At 46.3% G+C, this 18,980-nt stretch overlaps 1 protein-coding gene, 1 long non-coding RNA gene and 1 other non-coding gene across 6 annotated transcripts in view; 2 read left to right on the top strand and 1 right to left on the bottom strand.

Annotated features, from left to right (window-relative positions):
• The first annotated feature begins 3,146 nt into the window (after positions 1 to 3,146).
• Positions 3,147 to 3,228, top strand: TRNAL-AAG. Its single transcript has one exon. It is a non-coding gene; the product is annotated as a tRNA-Leu (tRNA).
• A 95-nt stretch (positions 3,229 to 3,323) lies between these two features.
• The window catches only part of POLR3E (RNA polymerase III subunit E), a 38,955-nt gene continuing 23,298 nt past the window's right edge, over positions 3,324 to 18,980 (top strand). Inside the window, exons 1-6 of one of the 4 annotated variants that reach the window (XM_044978854.1) lie at positions 3,324 to 3,481; positions 9,934 to 10,014; positions 11,624 to 11,674; positions 13,561 to 13,638; positions 15,893 to 16,008; positions 18,675 to 18,757. In XM_044978854.1, coding sequence (XP_044834789.1) covers positions 9,979 to 10,014; positions 11,624 to 11,674; positions 13,561 to 13,638; positions 15,893 to 16,008; positions 18,675 to 18,757 — 364 coding nt within the window. In that variant the 5' untranslated portion in view covers positions 3,324 to 3,481; positions 9,934 to 9,978. Of the gene's footprint in view, positions 3,482 to 5,237; positions 5,286 to 5,790; positions 5,933 to 9,933; positions 10,015 to 11,623; positions 11,675 to 13,560; positions 13,639 to 15,892; positions 16,009 to 18,674; positions 18,758 to 18,980 lie in introns of those variants that run through there. The other 3 variants (XM_044978856.1, XM_044978853.1, XM_044978855.1) reach the window with 3 other exon arrangements.
• LOC123343634 lies at positions 8,613 to 11,016 on the bottom strand. The gene is made up of 3 exons (XR_006572298.1): positions 10,857 to 11,016; positions 9,488 to 9,593; positions 8,613 to 8,793 (listed from the first exon to the last, which is right to left on the bottom strand). It is a non-coding gene; the product is annotated as an uncharacterized LOC123343634 (long non-coding RNA).

The raw sequence follows: 18,980 nt of genomic DNA on the forward strand, positions 1-18,980 counted from the left end.
CATCTTTGCTTTAACTAGTCATGGAATACTAAAGTGGTCTAACAAAGAAGATAGCTTGATTATAACATCTGAATTTTCCAAGCAAGCTTCTGTATTTAGATAAAAAAGGACCGCATATCTCCCCCCACCATACCCTCTTTGGAAGGGGGAACAGTCACTCCTGTCCATGTTTAACCCCAGAGGTGGAGTCTCTGCTCTGCTGAGCCTATTTGCCATGAATGGTTCATGTGAATACTGTTGGGAGCACTGACTATCCTCTAATGCAGTGGTTCTCAACCTGTTTACTGCTGTGGGCCGCATATGTGGCCCACAATGTGTTATATGGGCCACTTCCAACACTACCTCTATGCCGTGAGGATGTCACACGGGCCGCAGCACTGTGCTGGCTGGGCCGCAGGTTGAGAGTCACTGCTCTAGTGTGTCAGGGAAGAATTTAAAAGTGGCCACGCTGCCACAGACTAGGGCCATATCTATGCTACAAACTTTTGCCGCCACAAGTTATGTCAGCATAAAGCCACCACAGTTAGTACATTGATTGTGCCCATGCGTACTTGGCTTCTTGTGTCAGTGCTGCACGTACCCACCTGGAGTGTTTGCTTCCCGCCCTGGGGTTAGGGTTCCTAAGGGTAGGTCACTTCAAGCTAGGGTTAGGGTTCCTATGGGTAGGGCATTTGGAGCTAGGGTCAGGGTTCCCATGGGTAGAGCTTCCTGCCCTAGGGTTAGGGTTCCTAAGGATAGGGCACTTGGAGCTAGGGTTAGGGTTCCTATGGGATGGCACTTGGAGCTAGGGTTAGGGTTCCTATGGGTAGGGCACCCCGCCCTAGGGTTAGGGTTACTATGGGTAGGGCACTTGAACCTAGGGTTAGTGATCTTATGGGTAGGGCTTCCCGCCCTAGAGTTAGGGTTCCTACGGGTAGGGCACTTGGAGCTAGGGTTAGAGTTCCTACGGGTAGAGCTTCCCACCCTAGGGTTAGGGTTACTATGGGTAGGCCACTTGGAGCTAGGGTTAGGGTTCCTATGGGATGGCACTTGGAGCTAGGGTTAGGGTTCCTTTGGGTAGGCCACTTGGAGCTAGGGTTAGGTTTTCTATGGGTAGGTCTTCCCACCCTAGGGTTAGGGTTCCTAAGGGTAGGGCACTTGGAGCTAGGGTTAGGGTTTCTATGGGTAGGGCTTCCCACCCTAGGGTTAGGGTTCCTAAGGGTAGGGCACTTGGAGCTAGGCTTAGGGTTTCTATGGGTAGAGCTTCCCGCCCTAGGGTTAGGGTTCCTTAGGGTAGGGCACATGGAGCTAGGATTAGGGTTCCTATGGGTAGGGCTTCCCGTCCCAGGGTTAGGGTTTCTAAGGGTAGGGCTCTTGGAGCTAGGGTTAAGGTTCCTATGGGTAGGGCTCTTGGAACTAGGGTTAGGGTTCCTAAGGGTAGGGCACTTGGAGCTAGCTTTAGGGTTCCTATGGGCAGGGCTTCCCGCCCTAGGGTTAGGGTTCCTCTGGGTAGGGCATTTGGAGCTAGCTTTAGGGTTCTGACAGGTAGAGCACCCTGCCCTAGGGTTAGGGTTCGTATGGGTAGGGTACTTGGAGCTAGGGTTAGGGTTCCTATGGGTCGGGCACTTGGAGCTAGTGTTAGTGATCCTATGGGTAGGGCTTCCCGCCCTAGAGTTAGGGTTCCTACGGGTAGGTCACTTGGAGCTAAGGTTTGGGTTCCTATGGGTAGGGCACTTGGAGCTAGGGTTAGAGTTCCTATGGGTAGGGCTTCGCGCCCTAGGGTTAGGGTTCCTAAGGGTAGGGCACTTGGAGCTAGGGTTAGGGTTCCTTTGGGTAGGGTACTTGGAGCTCGGGTTAGGGTTCCTATGGGTAGGGCTTCCTGCCCTAGGGTTAGGGTTCCTAAGGGTAGGGCACTTGGAGCTAGGGTTAGGGTTCCTATGGGGAGGGCTTCCCGCCTGAGGTTTAGGGTTCCTAAGGGTAGGACACTTGGAGCTAGGCTTAGGGTTCCTATGGGTAGGGAACCCCACCCTAGGGTTAGGGTTCCTAAGGGTAGGGCATTTGGAGCTAGGGTTAGGGTTCCTATGGGTAGGGCTTCCTGCCCTAGGGTTGGGGTTTCCTAGGGGAGGGCACTTGGAGCTAGGGTTAGGGTTCCTTTGGGCAGGGCACTTGGAGCTCAGGTTAGGGTTCCTATGGGTAGGGCTTCCCGCCCTAGGGTTGGGGTTTCCTAGGGGTGGGCTGGCTTTAGGAAGTGTGGGGGCCAATTCAAACAGTTTCGACGGGGCCCTGGCAGGGATGACTTAAAAAAACCCCAAATGTAAAAAAACACTTGGTGCTTGTATTCACCGGGCTGTGCTCTGAGTCTTTGGCGGCACTTCGGCGGTGGGTCCTTCACTTGTTCCAGTTCTCCAGCGGCACTGAAGGACCCGCCGCCGAAGTGTCAGAGTAAGCGAAGGACCCGCTGGTGAAGTACCGTCGAAGACCTGGAGAGAGTGAAGGACCCACCGGTGAAGTGCCGCTGAAGACCCAAAGTGCCGCCAGGTAAGTAAAAATTAAAAAGGTGCCTCTAGCCAGGGAAGGGATTCTCACTGGGCGCGGGGCCCGATTTCGGGGGAATTGGTGGAATAGGCCTAAAGCTAGCCCTGACCGCATTGTTTCACTGTATTCCAATGATCTGATATGTATTGTGACATCACATTACAACTCTGTACTGGGATATTGTTCTGTGAAGGCTTGACACTGCATTGTGATGTTCTATTGCCTCAGCTTGGTGCCACATTGGAACTGTGGAATGTCCACATTATTTATGAGCTTTGGGACATCCCTCCAGAACTTCCGTATGCTTGAGGCTCTGGAATAATTGCTCTAATGAATGCCATGTAAATGCAAAAATACTGATTAGCTATTCTTAACTGTTAGTACCTATTGCTAAGCCATATAATTTTTATTACCTTAGTCACTGCTTTGAGCTTAACCATGTATCTGAGTTGCAAACTAGCTTACCCTCTGAAAAAGACTCTTAAAAAAGGATTTTAATGGAAGCAAGGGCTCAGCTCTCCATCTCTGTGTAAAAGACCTCTCCATAACTGAGTATACATCAAATAATTAAAAAAAAAAAAAAAAAGAAGAGCTGAGATGAATAAAGCATACAAGCCCAATTCATACATGAAGGTAGCGTGGCCGAGCGGTCTAAGGCGCTGGATTAAGGCTCCAGTCTCTTCGGGGGCGTGGGTTCGAATCCCACCGCTGCCACAACGCTTTTGTGCTTCCGTGTTTTGCAGGGACTATAGGGATCGCACAGCGCCGCCTGGTGCTACACTGAGAAGTTTATCCCCGCCTGGGAAGCATTGTGGGTAAGAGGAGGAACTAGTCTCCCCACGTGTCTGCTGCCGGAGTTACATCAACATGGCTGCTGCATGAGAGCCCTCGGGACCTGCACACACATTGCAACACGCCGAAGGGGGGGATCGGTGGCCTCCGCTGCCCCTGGAGTCTGCGCCACGAGGTAGGGGGAGCGTGTGTGGTCCATTGTCCCTGCCCTAGGGCTGCACAGGGCGTTACAGCTGCTGTGGGGCGCGTTCCTCCGCAAGGCCTGGGCTGGGGTGCGCGCTGCCTGCTGCAAATCCTGTGCATGAGCTAAAAACTCTCCCAGGAGTCTGAACTCATTGCACGTAAAAAAGCGCCCGGAGAGTGGGCTCTGGGAATAGCTGGTCGGGGTCCGGGGCTGGGTGTGTGCCGTGAAGCCCCCCTTACCCCCGCGGCAGGAGCTTGCCTGATTCGAGGGTGATTGAACAAATTCACATTCTTGTTCACTTATAATCTTCCTTTTTTTCCTGCCTCTCTTCTGTGTGTGGTTGGCAGTCTGCTCTCCCTGAGATTGCTGCATGGTTACATCAGCCATCTCAGTCACAGTCTGACACCAAAGGCTAGTGATGTTTGAAGGCAAGAATTAAAAAAAAGAGTTGGCACCCTCTTTGCCCTCAAAGTATCCCAGAAATATGAGAGTCGGCTTTAATGGGAGGTTTTGGTGGGTTTGGAATCTCTATTCCCTGAGGTTATGTGGTTACAGCCATCTCTTTGGGGAGGCTTATTTCCCCCACCCCAACCCCAGAAAAGTAAGCAGAGTTTGATAATCTCCACTCCTTCCAACTACTCCCAGTATCCTGGTAGAGTGACTGGTGAATTGCACAAGTACACACATCTCTTTCTGGCCATCTGTTTTGTGGCTTATTTAGGAAGAGCACTGCATCCTGTCTCATACCAGGTTTCAGAGTGGTAGCCGTGTTAGTCTGTATCAGCAAAAAGAACAAGGAATACTTGTCACCCTAGAGACTAACACATTTATTTGGGCATAAACTTTCATGGGCTAAAACCCACACCATCGGATGCATGCCCTGGAACCTATTTTTTTAGTGTTCTCTGTGTAGATATATATATCTTCCTACTGTATTTTCCACTGCATGCATCCGATGAAGTGGGTTTTAGCCCACGAAAGCCTATGCCCAAATAAATTTGTTTGTCTCATAAATTACCAAGTCATTCTTGCTCAGAGCAGGATTTTTGCAATCAATAATCTGAACCTGTATTTTAAATCCTGGCTGAAGATTTTTAGCTTGCCTTTTCCTCCCGTTTACTGTTATCATTGTGCTGGGAGGAAGTCGGTTTACAAGTTGCCAAAAATAAGAATTTAAAAAAAACCAACCCCTCTATGCCAGAGTGAGTGGTGGTCTGTATGAGGGCCCAGCCTGGCTCAGCAGCTGCTGGGTACTCTGTGCCGGTGACATGGAGCTTTCACTGACTCATTGATCAGGTGACCTACTCTATGTACTGAGTTTGTTTTAATCCCTTATGCTGTCGTTAGACGGAAGTTATTTGCTGATTGTATTCATCCATCTCACCTGATGCTGAAAGAACAGGTTTAACACTTTGTACACAAATGATATTTATGGAAATGTTAAGGGTTTAAAAGGTGATGCATGCGTAATGTAGCTTACAGTGCAGCCTCTTTAAATCCTGACTATATTAGCCTGCCTGGCTGTAGTACCCTAAGTGGAAATAGAAGCCTTGGAACACAGGAAGTCCCAATATTTTGGTTAATTAACAGAATGTGGTTTTGCAGAACTATTTATGGATGGGCAAAAGGAGGAAGAGGTGAAATAAAGAACCTTGTAAACATTCAGTTCAGTTGTCTTTCTGCAGCTTACCAACTGGCATAGGCTCTGTGCGGAACATAAACTAATCAGGATCAGGGCCAGTGTTTGAATGAGAGACCTCTAAGAAAAACCTGGGTGCTACAGGACATGACATTGGTAATTCCCTCTTTATTGGTAATGAGCCAGAGTTTCAATACATGATTAGGACAGTGGTTCTCATCCTTGTCCATAGCATGACCCCATGATACAACAGAAAAATGTTTCAGGTCTCCCCATCCCTCAATAATTTCAGGAACCCTTCCCATCTAACTGTAAAGAGAAGCAGGCTAGTTGTGAGCTGCTGGATCTGTTTGTACACCCCAAGTTAACAACCCCTATATGAGGGGGCACTGTGAGAATGGAGATACCATCTTTCAGATGAGACAAAACGGAGTCCACTTGTGGCCATTTAAGATCCCATGGCATTATTATAAGAATGAGAATAGATGTGTTACCCCAGTATCCTGACTAAACTTGAACTTGGGGCAATGGCATTCTCTCTCATTAAATGCTACTTTCAGTTTAAATTGGATAGAATATTCTTCAGTTGTTCTAAATTGGGAGGCTGTTAACCAGCTGCTTCATTCCATCCCAGTTAGCAGTGTTTCACTGGTAGGCTAAGTTAGAGCTTTGTATGTATTACCTATAGGTGTTTAGGGTGTTTTGAAAATTAATTAACAACTAACAAACAATGAACTCTTTAGATGGAAGTCCCTTTAGCAATCCAAAAGCTACCTAAAATTATTTGAGCTATCTACTAAATTGTAAGTTGTATGCTTTTGCTCCCAGTGTTTATCTTAATTTCATTCCATTACTCTTTCCACCGTTCATGAACTCTTCTTCTGGTTACTGTATTTCTCCTGAAAAGGTCTCTCTGACCTGTCTGTATGTCTTCCCATACTAAATGCCTGAATCTAATTCCATTTAATTTCCTTCATTGTAGAAAGTTGTATGAATATTATAAGCTGTATCAGGTAACAATGCCTCCTGTTCATATGCTTGCCATTCTGATATTCTATTAAAAGCAACCCTCTAGACATCTTTTATCCTTAAAGGAATTGGAAAATTGATGTCTTCATTATCTGATGTTTTCAATAGTAACTGAGTCACTCCATGAGCTGAGGTAAGTGGAAAGGAAATATTCATTTCCAATTCTGTAAAATGTGCACTCATGCTTACACTTTTGAAAAAGATCAGATTATCAGAAACTGAATTCAATAGTCACCATTTTAATTTTACATCACATGCTAACAGTTGTGCCAAGAAGACTCCAATTAATTAAGAATACAGTAACTGAGAATGCAGAATGATCATGAACATTTTGTATTTCTGTAATATTTGAAAATACGTCAAATATTGAGTAGTTAAGTCTCAAGTAATGTTGAGGCAAGTAAGAGATACAGTGGGCTCAAGTATCCTGTGACTGAAATGCAGCTACTTCTGGAGTAGAAAGTGGCAGCTGTTTAACATTGTAGAACTACATTACACTACACAGCAGTTTAGACATGAGGTGAAGAATATAGAATGCTGTATGCAATTGAAACTGCAGAGGCAATGTAAATAAACGGAATGTAGTTACCTGAGTTGAATTTTTGCCAGGATGTTGGAGTTAATGCCCAAGCACTATGGGATCTTTAATGACCATAAGTGATCAGGACTCCTGAAAGGTTAAGTAAATAACCATGCTTATTAATGTGACCTTTTAGGATTATAAATTTCCAGGTAAATTGGAGTATATTTAGACCTGCCATTAAAATATATGAACAATGTGTGTCCACATGTAATTGATGAAAATGACTACAGTCATGCACACTGGTAGTATCTTGCTTTTACCCATGGTATATTTGCACGATCAGCAATGTGATCCTGGACACAACCTCTTTCCAGAGGCACGGGGTGCACAGCAAGTCCCATGGCCTAGGGATTAGAGTGTTGCCATGCGTGGTAATTCCAATTTGGATAGGATTTTCTTTAAACTTTATTTGTTAATTTTTTAAAACGTCCTTTATTGATTTGAGGCTACCATGCACCCTACCAGACTGATAGAGACCTCCATGGGCTGCCATTTATTGATAACTATCGGATTAATTAAACATTGTCTGTTGCGATGTCAGCTTAAATAATTTGTAAACCTTGCTTATTTTGTTTATGGTGTTGGAGAGACAGTCATTGCTCCATCTGAGGGACCTGGGCCCTGATCTACAATGAGACTTAGGCATTTCAATGCACAGCATCAGAGCGGCTAGAAAATCACAGGAACAGGGCGATTCACAAAGCCTGAGTTAGGGCCAAGGAATGGGGAGAGATAAGGGCCTTAGAATGGGATCCACAAAAGCCAGCACGCGAGGTGGGGAGCTCCCTGAACTAGCCAGTGGGAGATGCTGATGATGGGTGGGCTAAGCCATGCCCCTCTCTGAGATAGGCGTCTATCTCTGCTTAGCAGTCCACAAACAGGAACCTGCCACCTGGCAGTTTAGATGCCTACAGGGTGTCTTCTGGGAATGAGTGAGGTGTCTGCCTCGCTCTGCACAAAACAGCCGGAGGAGGAGGAGGTGCTGCCCCTCCAATGCTATAACTTCTAGCCCAGTGGTTAGAGCACTTGTCTGGGATTTGGGGGCTCCAGGTTCAATCCCCACCCCCTCCTTGGCAGAGGGGAAGAAAGGATTGGAACTGGGAGCTCCTATCTCTGAGGAGAGGGCTCTAACCACTGGGCTGTGGGATAGTTTGATGTGGGGCTTCCTCACTGTCCTGTCCAAGCTGCTCCACTGTGGATGAAGAATGAGTGATTGGAGCAGAGGGACTGGACTCTGGGTCTCTCACCTCCCAAGTTGGGTGCCCGGAGCCCTGGACTACAGCGTCATAGTCTCTCTCTCTCTCTGGCTCAATGACTGATCCACTGCGGATAAATACTTACATAGTCCTTGGGCAAGAGAGTCCACTGTAGTCCAGTGGTTTGGGCATCTAAATCCTTTTGTGGATCTGGGCCCTGGCTCCTTCCACAGCCCATCAACAGCTCTCCATGACTATACCAGCCTGGAGATCTCTACTGAGCTCAAGGTCTTAACTCTGATTCCCCTCAGGTGGCCACCCATAAACATTCATGTTCAGTAAGGGCCCGATGCTACCAGCTGCTGAAAACTTTTTTAACTTTTGGTAACTTAAACGGGAGCAGAGGGAGCTCAGTATCTTGCAGAATAGGAACTTGAATGACACCTTTGGAAGTGTCATTTTATTGTTGCCTTTCTTTTGGGGGGGAAGCTTGCTGAGAACACTCATTTTCCATCCCTGGTCTTGCTTTTCTCCTTTTCCTTGCACAATTGCATGGGGTACGTTTGGGTTGATAAGATCAGAGATGTGAGGTGGTAAGACCTTGGGCTGCAGATATTTTCAGAAGCACAAAAGAGAGTCTGAGAAATGTGTGTCAGACTGAGAATTCTCATTCAAACATGTTAGTTTTTAATTTCCTACCCTCTGAAGTGTGGTAAATATATACAGTCGCTGAACATTTATGCAGTGCACTGTCCATGTGCCAGTCAGTTACAATGCAGTCATAACCTAAAATTAAGCTTGGCAGGATTCGATATAAATCGATAGATGTCAGTAAATGTCGATTTCAGCTGACACCCTGAAATAGATGAAAAAAATCAATCGGTAACAGTTGGTGGGAGGGTAACAGTCATGGGAGTGCAGCCTTCTCCCCCCCCCCCCCCCTTGCACTGGCAGGGATCTGGTGTCACTTCTCCAGTGGCAGTGCAGGGCACCCTCTGCAGCTCTGCTGTCACGGCCTCAATCCCATGACAGTGGGCTCTCTGTATGGCCACAGGGATGATGATACATGATCCTTGGAGGTATAAGTTGTGGGGAATGCTGCAATCCTGGCCTGGTGAAGCAGAGACCATCCCAGCCAGTACTGTGATACGGAGGAGTTTGAGCCCTTGGCTGTGGGGGAAGCCGCCTTGCTGCTGAATGGTTCTGTCCCCAGGCAGGAGCTGTTCCATAGCAGGGTATCCTCCTTCGCAGCCAGGACTTGCCCTCCTCCTCACAGCCCTGGCCACAGAGTCTCTGCTTTGACTCACCAAGACTGCAGCTTCTTCCACACCTTGCACCATCAGAGATCACAGGCCTTGCAGCCATGCTGGGAACCTGTGCAGCTCTGCTATCCTGGCCCCATTCACTCACTCGCCAGCCAGGAGTTTAGGAACCGTCCCTGGACAGGAACTGTTCAGCAGTAACCTGAGGCCAGGGTTTTGTTGTCACCTTTGTACTCCTGGCTGTGGGTCTCTGCTGTACAAGGCGAGGACCCGCAGCCTTCCCCTCACCTTGCACCCTGGTGTCTTGGGCCTCTTGGCCGTGCAGGGAGTCTCCTGCAGCCCCGCTGTCACTGCTGCCCTAATCCTGGTTCTATCCCCCCTTCATTTCCTGCAGCTGTAAAATAAAAATAGTTTAAAAATTAAAAAAAAATTAAATAATATTAATGGTCAACATTAGAAAAAAAATCGAATTCTGCCCAGCCTAACTAAAATACATACTGTACAAAAGTGTCATAGCCAGCAAAAGAGGAGGAAGGAAGAAACAAGACCACACAAATGTATTCTCCATAATCTGCTTTCCAAAAAATAAAATTCCCTTCAATTGAAAGGAACTCAAACAGTGTGAGCAAGGAAAGATCCTAGGCTGCAGATGGTACACAAGATGGAAATTATGAATGGGGGAACTATAGCTCTTAGAAAACCATCCTTGATACAGTACTTTCCCTCTCTTTCAGATTGTGCAAAGGAAGGACCTGAAACATTGCTTTTCCCATTTTAGCATGGCAAATGAAGAAGATGACCCAATTATACAAGAGGTAAATTTACATTGGGTCATTAGTGAGTGTATGGCTTTCTTGAAATTCATTTTTCTTAGCCTTTTGCACTCTGAAAGAATGTTTCCCTGGGTTTAACTGGCATCTGATGCTCAAAAACCTGAAGGAAATAGGTGGTCTGAACCCAGGAGCGAGTGTACAGGTGTCCTTAATACCAAAACAAATTGGCACTCTTGTGGGCAGACTTGGCATGGAGAACTGTTCCAGCCTTTAATCCCTGAGGTTGTGTTCCAAGTCAGGGATGAGGAACATTGGTGGGTCAGCATTGAGAAGCTAGCATCACTGCTTTATCTGTTCCGTGTATAAATAGAGGATCAGTCTCCAGATTTATCATCTGGCATCTTTTATGTGCACTGAATTTCACTTTGGAAAGTTAGAACAATTTTAAATAGAATTACTTTTCTGGATTAGAAGCTTATAAAAATGAAATTACTGGTAAATGTGTTCACTGCTCCTGCTAAAACAAACAGTTGAGATCTGGTTCTAGTCTGAAAGGCGTTTTGGACCATTCTGCTTTTAAAAGGATCATCGTAGCGGCTGTGGTGTCCTATTGAATTTTTAATGTGAATTCACACACAAGGGCCACTATGAAGGTGCCAGGAAAGGGAAGGTATTCGGGGAGGGGATGTGGCCAGCAGGAGTGGGAGCTGACAGGACCACATAAGTATCCAAAATGGCTGCCATTCTGTGGCAGTGCCCACTTGTAATATTCATGAAACCTCCATGAATTCTAGGTGTTTGTGGCAAAGAGCTGGGGTTCTGAGCATGTTCATCCCATCTCTCATTTTTAATTTTGCCTTTATGAAATGGTATTAGTTACTCACCTTACATTCACTATTACCAAAGAGACACATGAGTTTCTTCTAGAGCAGTGTTTCCCAAACTCGGGACGCCGTTTGTGTAGGGAAAGCCCCTGGTGGGCTGGGCTGGTTTGTTTACCTGCCGTGTCCGCAGGTTTGGCCGATCGCGGCTCCCACTGGCCGCGGTTCGCTGCTCCAGGCCAATGGAAGCTGCTGGAAGCGGCGAGGGCCAAGGGACTTACTGGCCACCGCTTCCAGCAGCTCCCGTTGGCTTGGAGCAGCGAACCGTGGCCAGTGGGAGCTGCGATTGGCCGGATCTGTGGACGCAGCAGGTAAACAAACCTGGCCAGCCCGCCAGAGGCTTTCCCTACACAAGGGGCGTCCCAAGTTTGAGAAACACTGTTCTAGAGCTGTGAGATACTATGGTATTAGGTTCACACAAACCCCAATGGGAGCTGTTTTCCCTTGTCTCAGGAGAGGTGTGTTGGCCATGCCCTGAGTTTGCTTTGAGAGACCCCAACACTCAGCCAAAGCCACTGACCTCTGCCTTGTGTCATGGCAAAAATATACAGCATTGCTGAGGTTTCGTGTGGAAAATTAGCAGAGGTTGGGTTTGCCAAAAGATCCATGGTCCTGACTTAGGTTCAGCATTCATAGTGAAGCCCCAAACTAGTCAAGTTTCTCCCAGCTCTAGTAACTTGAGAACAGATGGCTGCATTTTCAGTAATGTCTGAGGACATCAGCAATTGTAGCTTTCAGTCTGGTTAAACTTGTTTCTTTTGCTTTGCTAGATTGACGTGTACCTGGCCAAAAGCCTGTCGGAGAAGCTGTATATGTTCCAGGTATTCTAGATGACTTCTTGGATATAATTTTTAAAGAATAATTATTTAATAAAGCAGTAACTTCTCTTAATGTTAACATAGATTCTAACAGCTCCTAGCATGCCCTAGTACAGAGGTGGGCAAACTATGTCCCGTGGGCCGGACTGTCCTGCCCAGCCCACAACATCCTGGCCAGGGAAGCTCGCCCTCAGCCCCTCCCCTGCTTTCCTCCCTCCCCCGCAGCCTCAGCTCGTTCACTCCGCCACTGGTGCAATGCTCTGGGCGGTGGGGCTCTGAGCTCCTGGGGCAATGCAGCTGCAGAGCCCGGCCTGACCCGGTCTCTGTGCTGCATGGTGGTGGCGTCGGCGTGGCCCGGCTCCAGCCGTGCCAGCCACCAGTGCTCCAGGCAGCACGGTGAGGGGGCACAGAGCAGGGAGGGTTGGATAGAGGGCAGGGGAGTTCATGGTGGTCGGGGCAGGGGTGTGAATAGGGGTCGGGGCAGTTTGGGGGGACGGACAGGGGTTGAATGGGGGCAGGGGTCCCAGGGTGGCAGTCAGGAAGGAGTGGGGGTTGAATGGGGTGGCAGGGAGCAGTCAGGGGCAGGGGTTCCAGGGGGAATCAGGGGACAGGGAGAAGAGGTGGTTGGATGGGGCAGGGGCCTGGGGGGGCCGTCAGGAATGAGAGGAGGGGTTGGATGGGGTGGTGGGGGGCAGGGGGTGGTCAGGGGACAGGGAGCGGGGTGTGTGGATGGGGCAGGGGTCCCAGAGGGGCTGTCAGGGAACGGGGGGGGGGAGAGATAGGAGGTGGGGGCTGGGCCATGACCTCCTCCCCTAACCGACCCTCCATACAATTTACGAAGCCCGATGCGGCCCTCAGGCCAAAAAGTTTGCCCGCCCCTGCCCTAGTACGACTTCTACTGGGTGATGCTGGCCAGTTTCACTTGCTATGCTGTTTCCTGTGTGTTAGCACCTATTGGCAGTGCAAGGGTTTGTCACTAGCGTGGCAGCATTTGGTGGATTTCCCAATGCAGTTTCTTGCATTGGGGCTGCAGACCTGTCTTGGCCTTGGATTTATGTGAGGGTTGGGTTTAGGTGGGCCTGTTTAGGACTTGGGCGATTCAAACACATAGTATAGTGCCAGAAGAAGGGATGGCTGGTGATAATACAGGGCAGAGAAAGAGAAACTGCAGTTGGTAGTATAGAGAGTTGAAAAGAATTTTGGCTTCTCTGCTTTTGGAATTATTAATTTATACATCTGTGAAGCAGTTTAACTCTGTATTGATGCTACTAAGATTTTTGCTCATAATTCCAGTTAATGAGAGCACTCTTTTACCAAAAGAAGTTGGTCCAATAAAAGATATTACCTCACCCAGTTTGTCTCTCTAATATTCTGGGCCTGACTCAGCTACAATAACACTGCAAACATCTCCCATGTGTTATGGAGGAAGCAGTCACATAGTGATTAGAGCTGGGAAATGGGAGTCAAGAGATCTGGGTTCTAATTCACTCTTTTACTGAATTCCTAGAGGACCGTGGCCAAGTCACTTAATCTTTCAGTGCCTCATTTTTCCTTCTGTGAAATGGGGATATTAATACCCACCCACCTTTTGTAAAGCACTTTGAGATTCTTGGATAAAAAAATCTGTATATCATGGTTCATTGGTAGGGAGTGTTGTGTAGTGGCTAGAGCAAAGGACTGGGAGTTTGGATTTCTGGGCCCTCTTCCCAGCTCTGCCAGTGACTCACCAGACCAGTCAAGTCATTCTTCTGTGCATTGTAATCATCTGGGAAGTGGGTATACAAAAGTGGGGTGGGGAAGAGAAGGGTCAGTTAGTTAGTTTTAATTTTTTGTGAGGCATGTTGAGACTTTGCATGAAAGACACTTTGTGAAATGTTTTTGTTTTGTAGTATCCTATTCGTCCAGCTTCCATGACGTATGATGATGTGACGCATCTGTCGGCAAAGATAAAACCAAAGCAGCAAAAGGTGGGGCATCATGTAATGCTAGTGCTTAGGAAATATGAATTGTGCTCTGCTGCTAGATGCTACCGCTATACATATAATTATTAATAATCAGCTGTTGTGGTGATGCAGGCATTTGTGGTACTGCATCTCTTAGGTTAGTTCTTTGAGTATTTGAGATATTTTAAAGAGGGCTTTCTCCAGCATGGAGTTTGCTTTGTAGAGAAGTGGGTGAAGCAGTGATGCAGACAGGGCTTTGGAGTGGAGCCTGAAGAGGGAGGGCGGAGCAGCTCCGGAGCAGTGGAGCTGCAGGTTTTTGCCTGGAGCTGGAGCACAGTTCCAAAGCCCTGGATGCAGAGGATACTCCTTTAGTATAAAAATACTGAAATCCCACCCCTGAGAGCCATTGTAGCTGAGCGTGTGATAATTCTAGTTCAGGTTGGGGATGCTTGTGCTAATACTCCATATTTTAAAGAGCATTTTTCATATGTCTTTATTTCTAGAGCACGTTTGGGTTCTGGTGACATGCTCTGTATTTTAGTATTAGTGGTAGGGCTTGGTACTGCTCTCACTTAGGCAAGTGTAAATCAAGAGTAACTCTCGAAATCAGTGAGGTTACAGATGTATCATTAGCGTCAGGTCAGAATCAAGGCTGTAATGTTTAATGGACCTTTTCCCAAGGAGAATTCCCCTGTCTGTGTTTCGATGAAGGGCCCTTGTTGTGCAGCTCTCTTATTGAAATCTGTGGGAGATCCACATGCCTCTGGAAGCTTGCAGGGTCAGGTCCACGCTTTGCAAGGAGCCATATGTAACCCGGATTCTCCTCTCACATAGTTGTAAATCAGGAGTAACTCCACTGAAGCCAATGGAATTACACACAGCGGTGAGCTGGAGCAGGTTCCCACAGGTTCCCAAGAACCGGTTGCTAAAATTAGACCTCTGTGGAGAACCAGTTGTTAAAGGGCCAGGGGGTGAGCAAAGAACTCTGGTCCGCCGGCCGGACCATCCTGTTGCTCCCAGGATTCCCAGCTGGGGAGGCTGAGGCTCCCCTGGCCCTTCTCTCGCTTCCCCCCAGCTGCAGCGGGGCCAGCCGCCAGCACCAGCTGGGCAGCTCAGCTGAGCTCCTGAGTCGTCCTGCTGCTTTGAGCTGCCGGCAAGGTAAGGGGGGAGGGGGCTGCGAGCTGTAAGGATGCCGGGGGGGGGGAAGTGGGGCACTTTGCCCCAGGCCCTGCAGGGGTCCCCGGCCCCATGGGTATGTCTCCCCCCGCCCCGGCCCCTCTCCCCCCCTTAAATCAGAACTTTTTATAGGGAACCGGTTGTTAAGATTTTGGCAGCTCATCACTGATTACACTGACATAAAACCATTGTAAGATCAGAACGGGGCTCTTTGCCACTAGATGGAACATAGTATGGTGTTTCATTGCCCAAGTCTTGTGGAAATGCATTGGGCGTCATAATTTCTGAATAGACCGGGTGGCAGGAGAGAGGGAAGGGGACCGTGATATTCTTACACAAAGCTGTCTGACAATGTAGTAATCTCTCTCTCTCACACACACGCGCGCGCGCACACACACACACACACTTTTTTCCAAGACTACCTAAGGGCACTTAGGCTCTCCACTCCCATTAATTTGAATGGGAAATTGTTCCTATAAATCCCATTTAAAATCTCAGCCATAATGCCCAAATTCTACCCTCCAGTGGCTATGTACATTTCCATTGATGTCAATGAGAATTCTGAGCTGCTTTTGAGAGTCAGAGTTTGGCCTTTAAACATCCATCTAAACTTGGGTATGATGCACTGGAAAGGAGTGTGAGGTAAACACCTGTAAGAAGGTGCTTTGTAATAGATTTGCTGACATATGTTGAGAGCGGCAGGGCTTGGGCAGCTGTAACTCTGAGCGAGTTGTGTATGCTATTTTAAAAAAAAAAAAAATTGGTGATGTAAAGGGAGAATCTTAAATTTTGGACCTCCATCTACAGTGTAAATGATACATCTTCAAAAGCCGTTCCTGAAGTACAGATCAAATACGGTAGCTTTTGTTGGGTGTCTATAAGTGTAATTTGCATACAGCATGACAGTGTATATCAGTCCTGCACATGCTTGATCTTATGCAGGTGATTTGTCCCATTGACTTTAAGAGTGCTGCTTGTAGGCATAATGTTAAACATACGTTAGTCTTTGTGAGATTGGAACCTAAGTTTGGTTGAAGATGGATGAATATTTGGTGATTACGCTATGCTAACTATTGGTGTTTTCTTAATTATTGGTGATTAGGTTGAACTTGACATGGCCATTGATACTTTGAATCCCAACTACTGTCGCAGCAAAGGAGAACAGATCGCTCTCAATGTGGATGGCACCTGCACAGATGAAACTAGTACCTATTCCTCGTAGGTATCCTCTTTGCTCTGACGTTCTTTTCTAGTATATGGTCAGATTTCCTACCAAGCTTTTAGGGAAGGGGCAGAGCAAGCAAATATGCAATCTGAAGGCCTGTTGTAATGACTTCAAGGACCAAAAAAGTTGTTTATAAACTCCTTCTCTGTTCAGCATTAAAACGGTGACACTTAGGTTTTGGGTTTTCTCTACAGAGGCCTTGGCTTACTCAGTTTCTAGCAAACACCCAAAACCATACCTCATTAAGTTGAAAGTTTATTGATCAAACACAAGGAAGAAGAAGAAATTAAACCAGACATTTATATTGAAACTGAAATTGAATGACACTGCAAAACAGACTTAAATAAAACATATTAAAGTCTCTCTCCTTTTGCAGACAAAATATCAGCCTTATTTTCATTATCAACCGTTCTTTGATTAAAAGGAAGGTTTAATTTTACTGTCAGTCCTGATGTGCAAAGGGTATTCACTTCTCCCGTGTTTAACAGACAAACAGACACAAGGTGGAGAAGAGGCAGGATAGAAAAGGTGGGGGAAATATGGCTTTTGTTGGTGTTTTTGGAACACTGGCCGGCTGGTCAATCGTGAATGGATACTTTGGCTGGCAGGTGACCATGACACCTGGTGCCTGGACTCTGATTCACATTCAGGTCAGGGATGTCATCTGATTGGGTCATTTCTCCTTAGACAAGACAGGGCTATTTACATCTCATTTCTGTTTTTGCTGTTGTAGTGCAGTTTAGGATTCAGTGGAAAACCGCAAGAGAGAGGAATTGCGGGGGCAGGCAGAAAGTAACACAAACAGAACAGAATCTTAGGTGCCTCTGTGGTGCTGGCAGTTGGGTATCCCCACTGATGGGCTGAGGACTGGATGTCATGATGATATAATGGCTTTCAGGACTCCCAGGTGAAAAACAAAATTCCTTAAAGAGGAGTAAGGCCTGCTGGCCTTCCTCTCAGGAAGAATGTCCTTTGGTCTGGTCTGATCTGCTTCTTCTGTCCTGGGTTTGGGGAAGGTGAAGTGGGACGAGACTAACAGAGCTAGGGGATGTTGAGCTGACATGCACTGGGGGATTTTTTCCCCCCCAACATTTCTTTTTTAAGAACCCAAAGATGAGAAAAATGGGTGGCATAGTTCATCTCATTATTTTGTCCGTCAATTAGGCTTTATATCCTTCACACCAATTTTGGTCCATTAATTCCTGGTCCCATATCTTGTTTAAGTCCAACCTCAGCACAGTCCTTGAATCATGTCAGTAGATTTGTTTTTGTTTGTTTTGTTTGTTTGGACTAATTTAGTCTCTCTCTGGTTTTCTTGCATTTGTTCATAACATCATTATTGAAAATAATTTGACCTATTTTCAATGGTAAATTCCCATGCAGGCTAAAAAAAGTTATAGGTTATTCTGACATCTTATGAACTTTGACATCCTTTTTACATTGCAGCTTACAATTAGGGTTAACTTTCATAATAGGCCCTCTTACAAATATGAGAAATTTAGACATTTTAATACATGTTGCCAAGACTTTCAAAAGTAACTAGTGATTTGGGGGGGGAGGGGGGGGGTGTCAATTTTTGGGTGCCCAACTTAAGACAGCTTTAAGGAGCTTGATTTTCAGGTAATTCTGAACACACACCCTTTAAAAAAATATAGCCACTGTATGGTGTCTAAGGTTGGGCACCCAGAAATCACTAGTCATTTCTGAAAATCTTGATCTATACATTTTTACATTTTAAGAGACACTGTCAACTTGAAATTTTCAGTTTAAAAAAAAAAAGAGTTTAAAAGTAGGTTCAGGTATCTCACCTGTCGCTGAGTCTTGCTACTGATTTTTGTGAATTTTTTTAACATTCAATTTTTCAGAATGTTTTTTGCTCCCCTGTTGCATCATGAAGGATGCACACAAACAGGGGAAATTGGCTGGCTGGCTATTCAGGGAACTAGTGAATGTGACTATTCACAAACTACTGCCAGATGTGGAAAAATTAGAGGCATATTTTTTTTTCTATCTAACCTATTTTAGTTGCGTAGTCTAAGGGTAGCTTATAATGACATCAGGTAAAAATAAAACTCGGGCAGGTGTGCAATTAAACTTGGTGGCATTTTCTGCCATTGTATGCCTGAGCCCCTTGGAAAAATGACAAAACAACATCTAAGCCAAATAAATGTATCTCAGTGCTAATTCTAGCCATGAGCCATCAAAGCATGGGGGACATATGTAAACCTTGAGCAGAAGCTTAAACATGTTGCTGAATTATGGCTTCTCTGGGCCATCGGTAGCTGTTAATGTAACCCAGTAGCTCTCCCAGAGAAAGGCTCAAGTTAGCAGAGTAGCTGCTGCAGTGCCCCATGCTGTAGAGTGTCTTCTGCTGTGTAATTCCAGCAGGGCTTCTCTGGATAGCTGGGAAGCCACCACTCAGCACTTTCTAAAGGGCCTCTAATTGAATGAGCACATGGGACAGTTAACATTGTAACTTCAGCAGTACCCATAATAAATAATGCTGCAGAGTGGGAGATCAGCAAATATACATATAAATATGTATTTTTAAAAGACCTGCAAGTTTGATTACTTAATTTTAGAGAGCGACAACTCTTTGCCACTTGCATGTTTTGTGGTATCTGTGGACTATAGTCATAAAGGTTTAATTTATTTACAGGAAGCTGATGGACAGACAAACTTTCTGCTCTTCACAGGCTGCGAGTAACGTTTCCCGTTATGCTGCTGCTATCTATAGAAAAGGTTATTTTTTTTTCTCCTCCCCCAACCTTGTGAAATAAATCAGTTTTTAAATATGCAGGGTGTTTGAAATGAGAAAACTGTGTTCTTTGTCTCTAGCGGCCTCTGTTCCTATTTAGTGGCTGTCAATTCCTTATAAATAAGTTACCATGAGGGAGAACTTAACTACTTGGAGTGTTCTAAAGTCCTTGAGATTCCATCAAGGTGTTCTAGTGACATTGTAAAC

This window comes from Mauremys mutica, chromosome 11, assembly GCF_020497125.1.
Source record: "Mauremys mutica isolate MM-2020 ecotype Southern chromosome 11, ASM2049712v1, whole genome shotgun sequence".
NCBI lineage: Eukaryota > Metazoa > Chordata > Testudines > Geoemydidae > Mauremys > Mauremys mutica.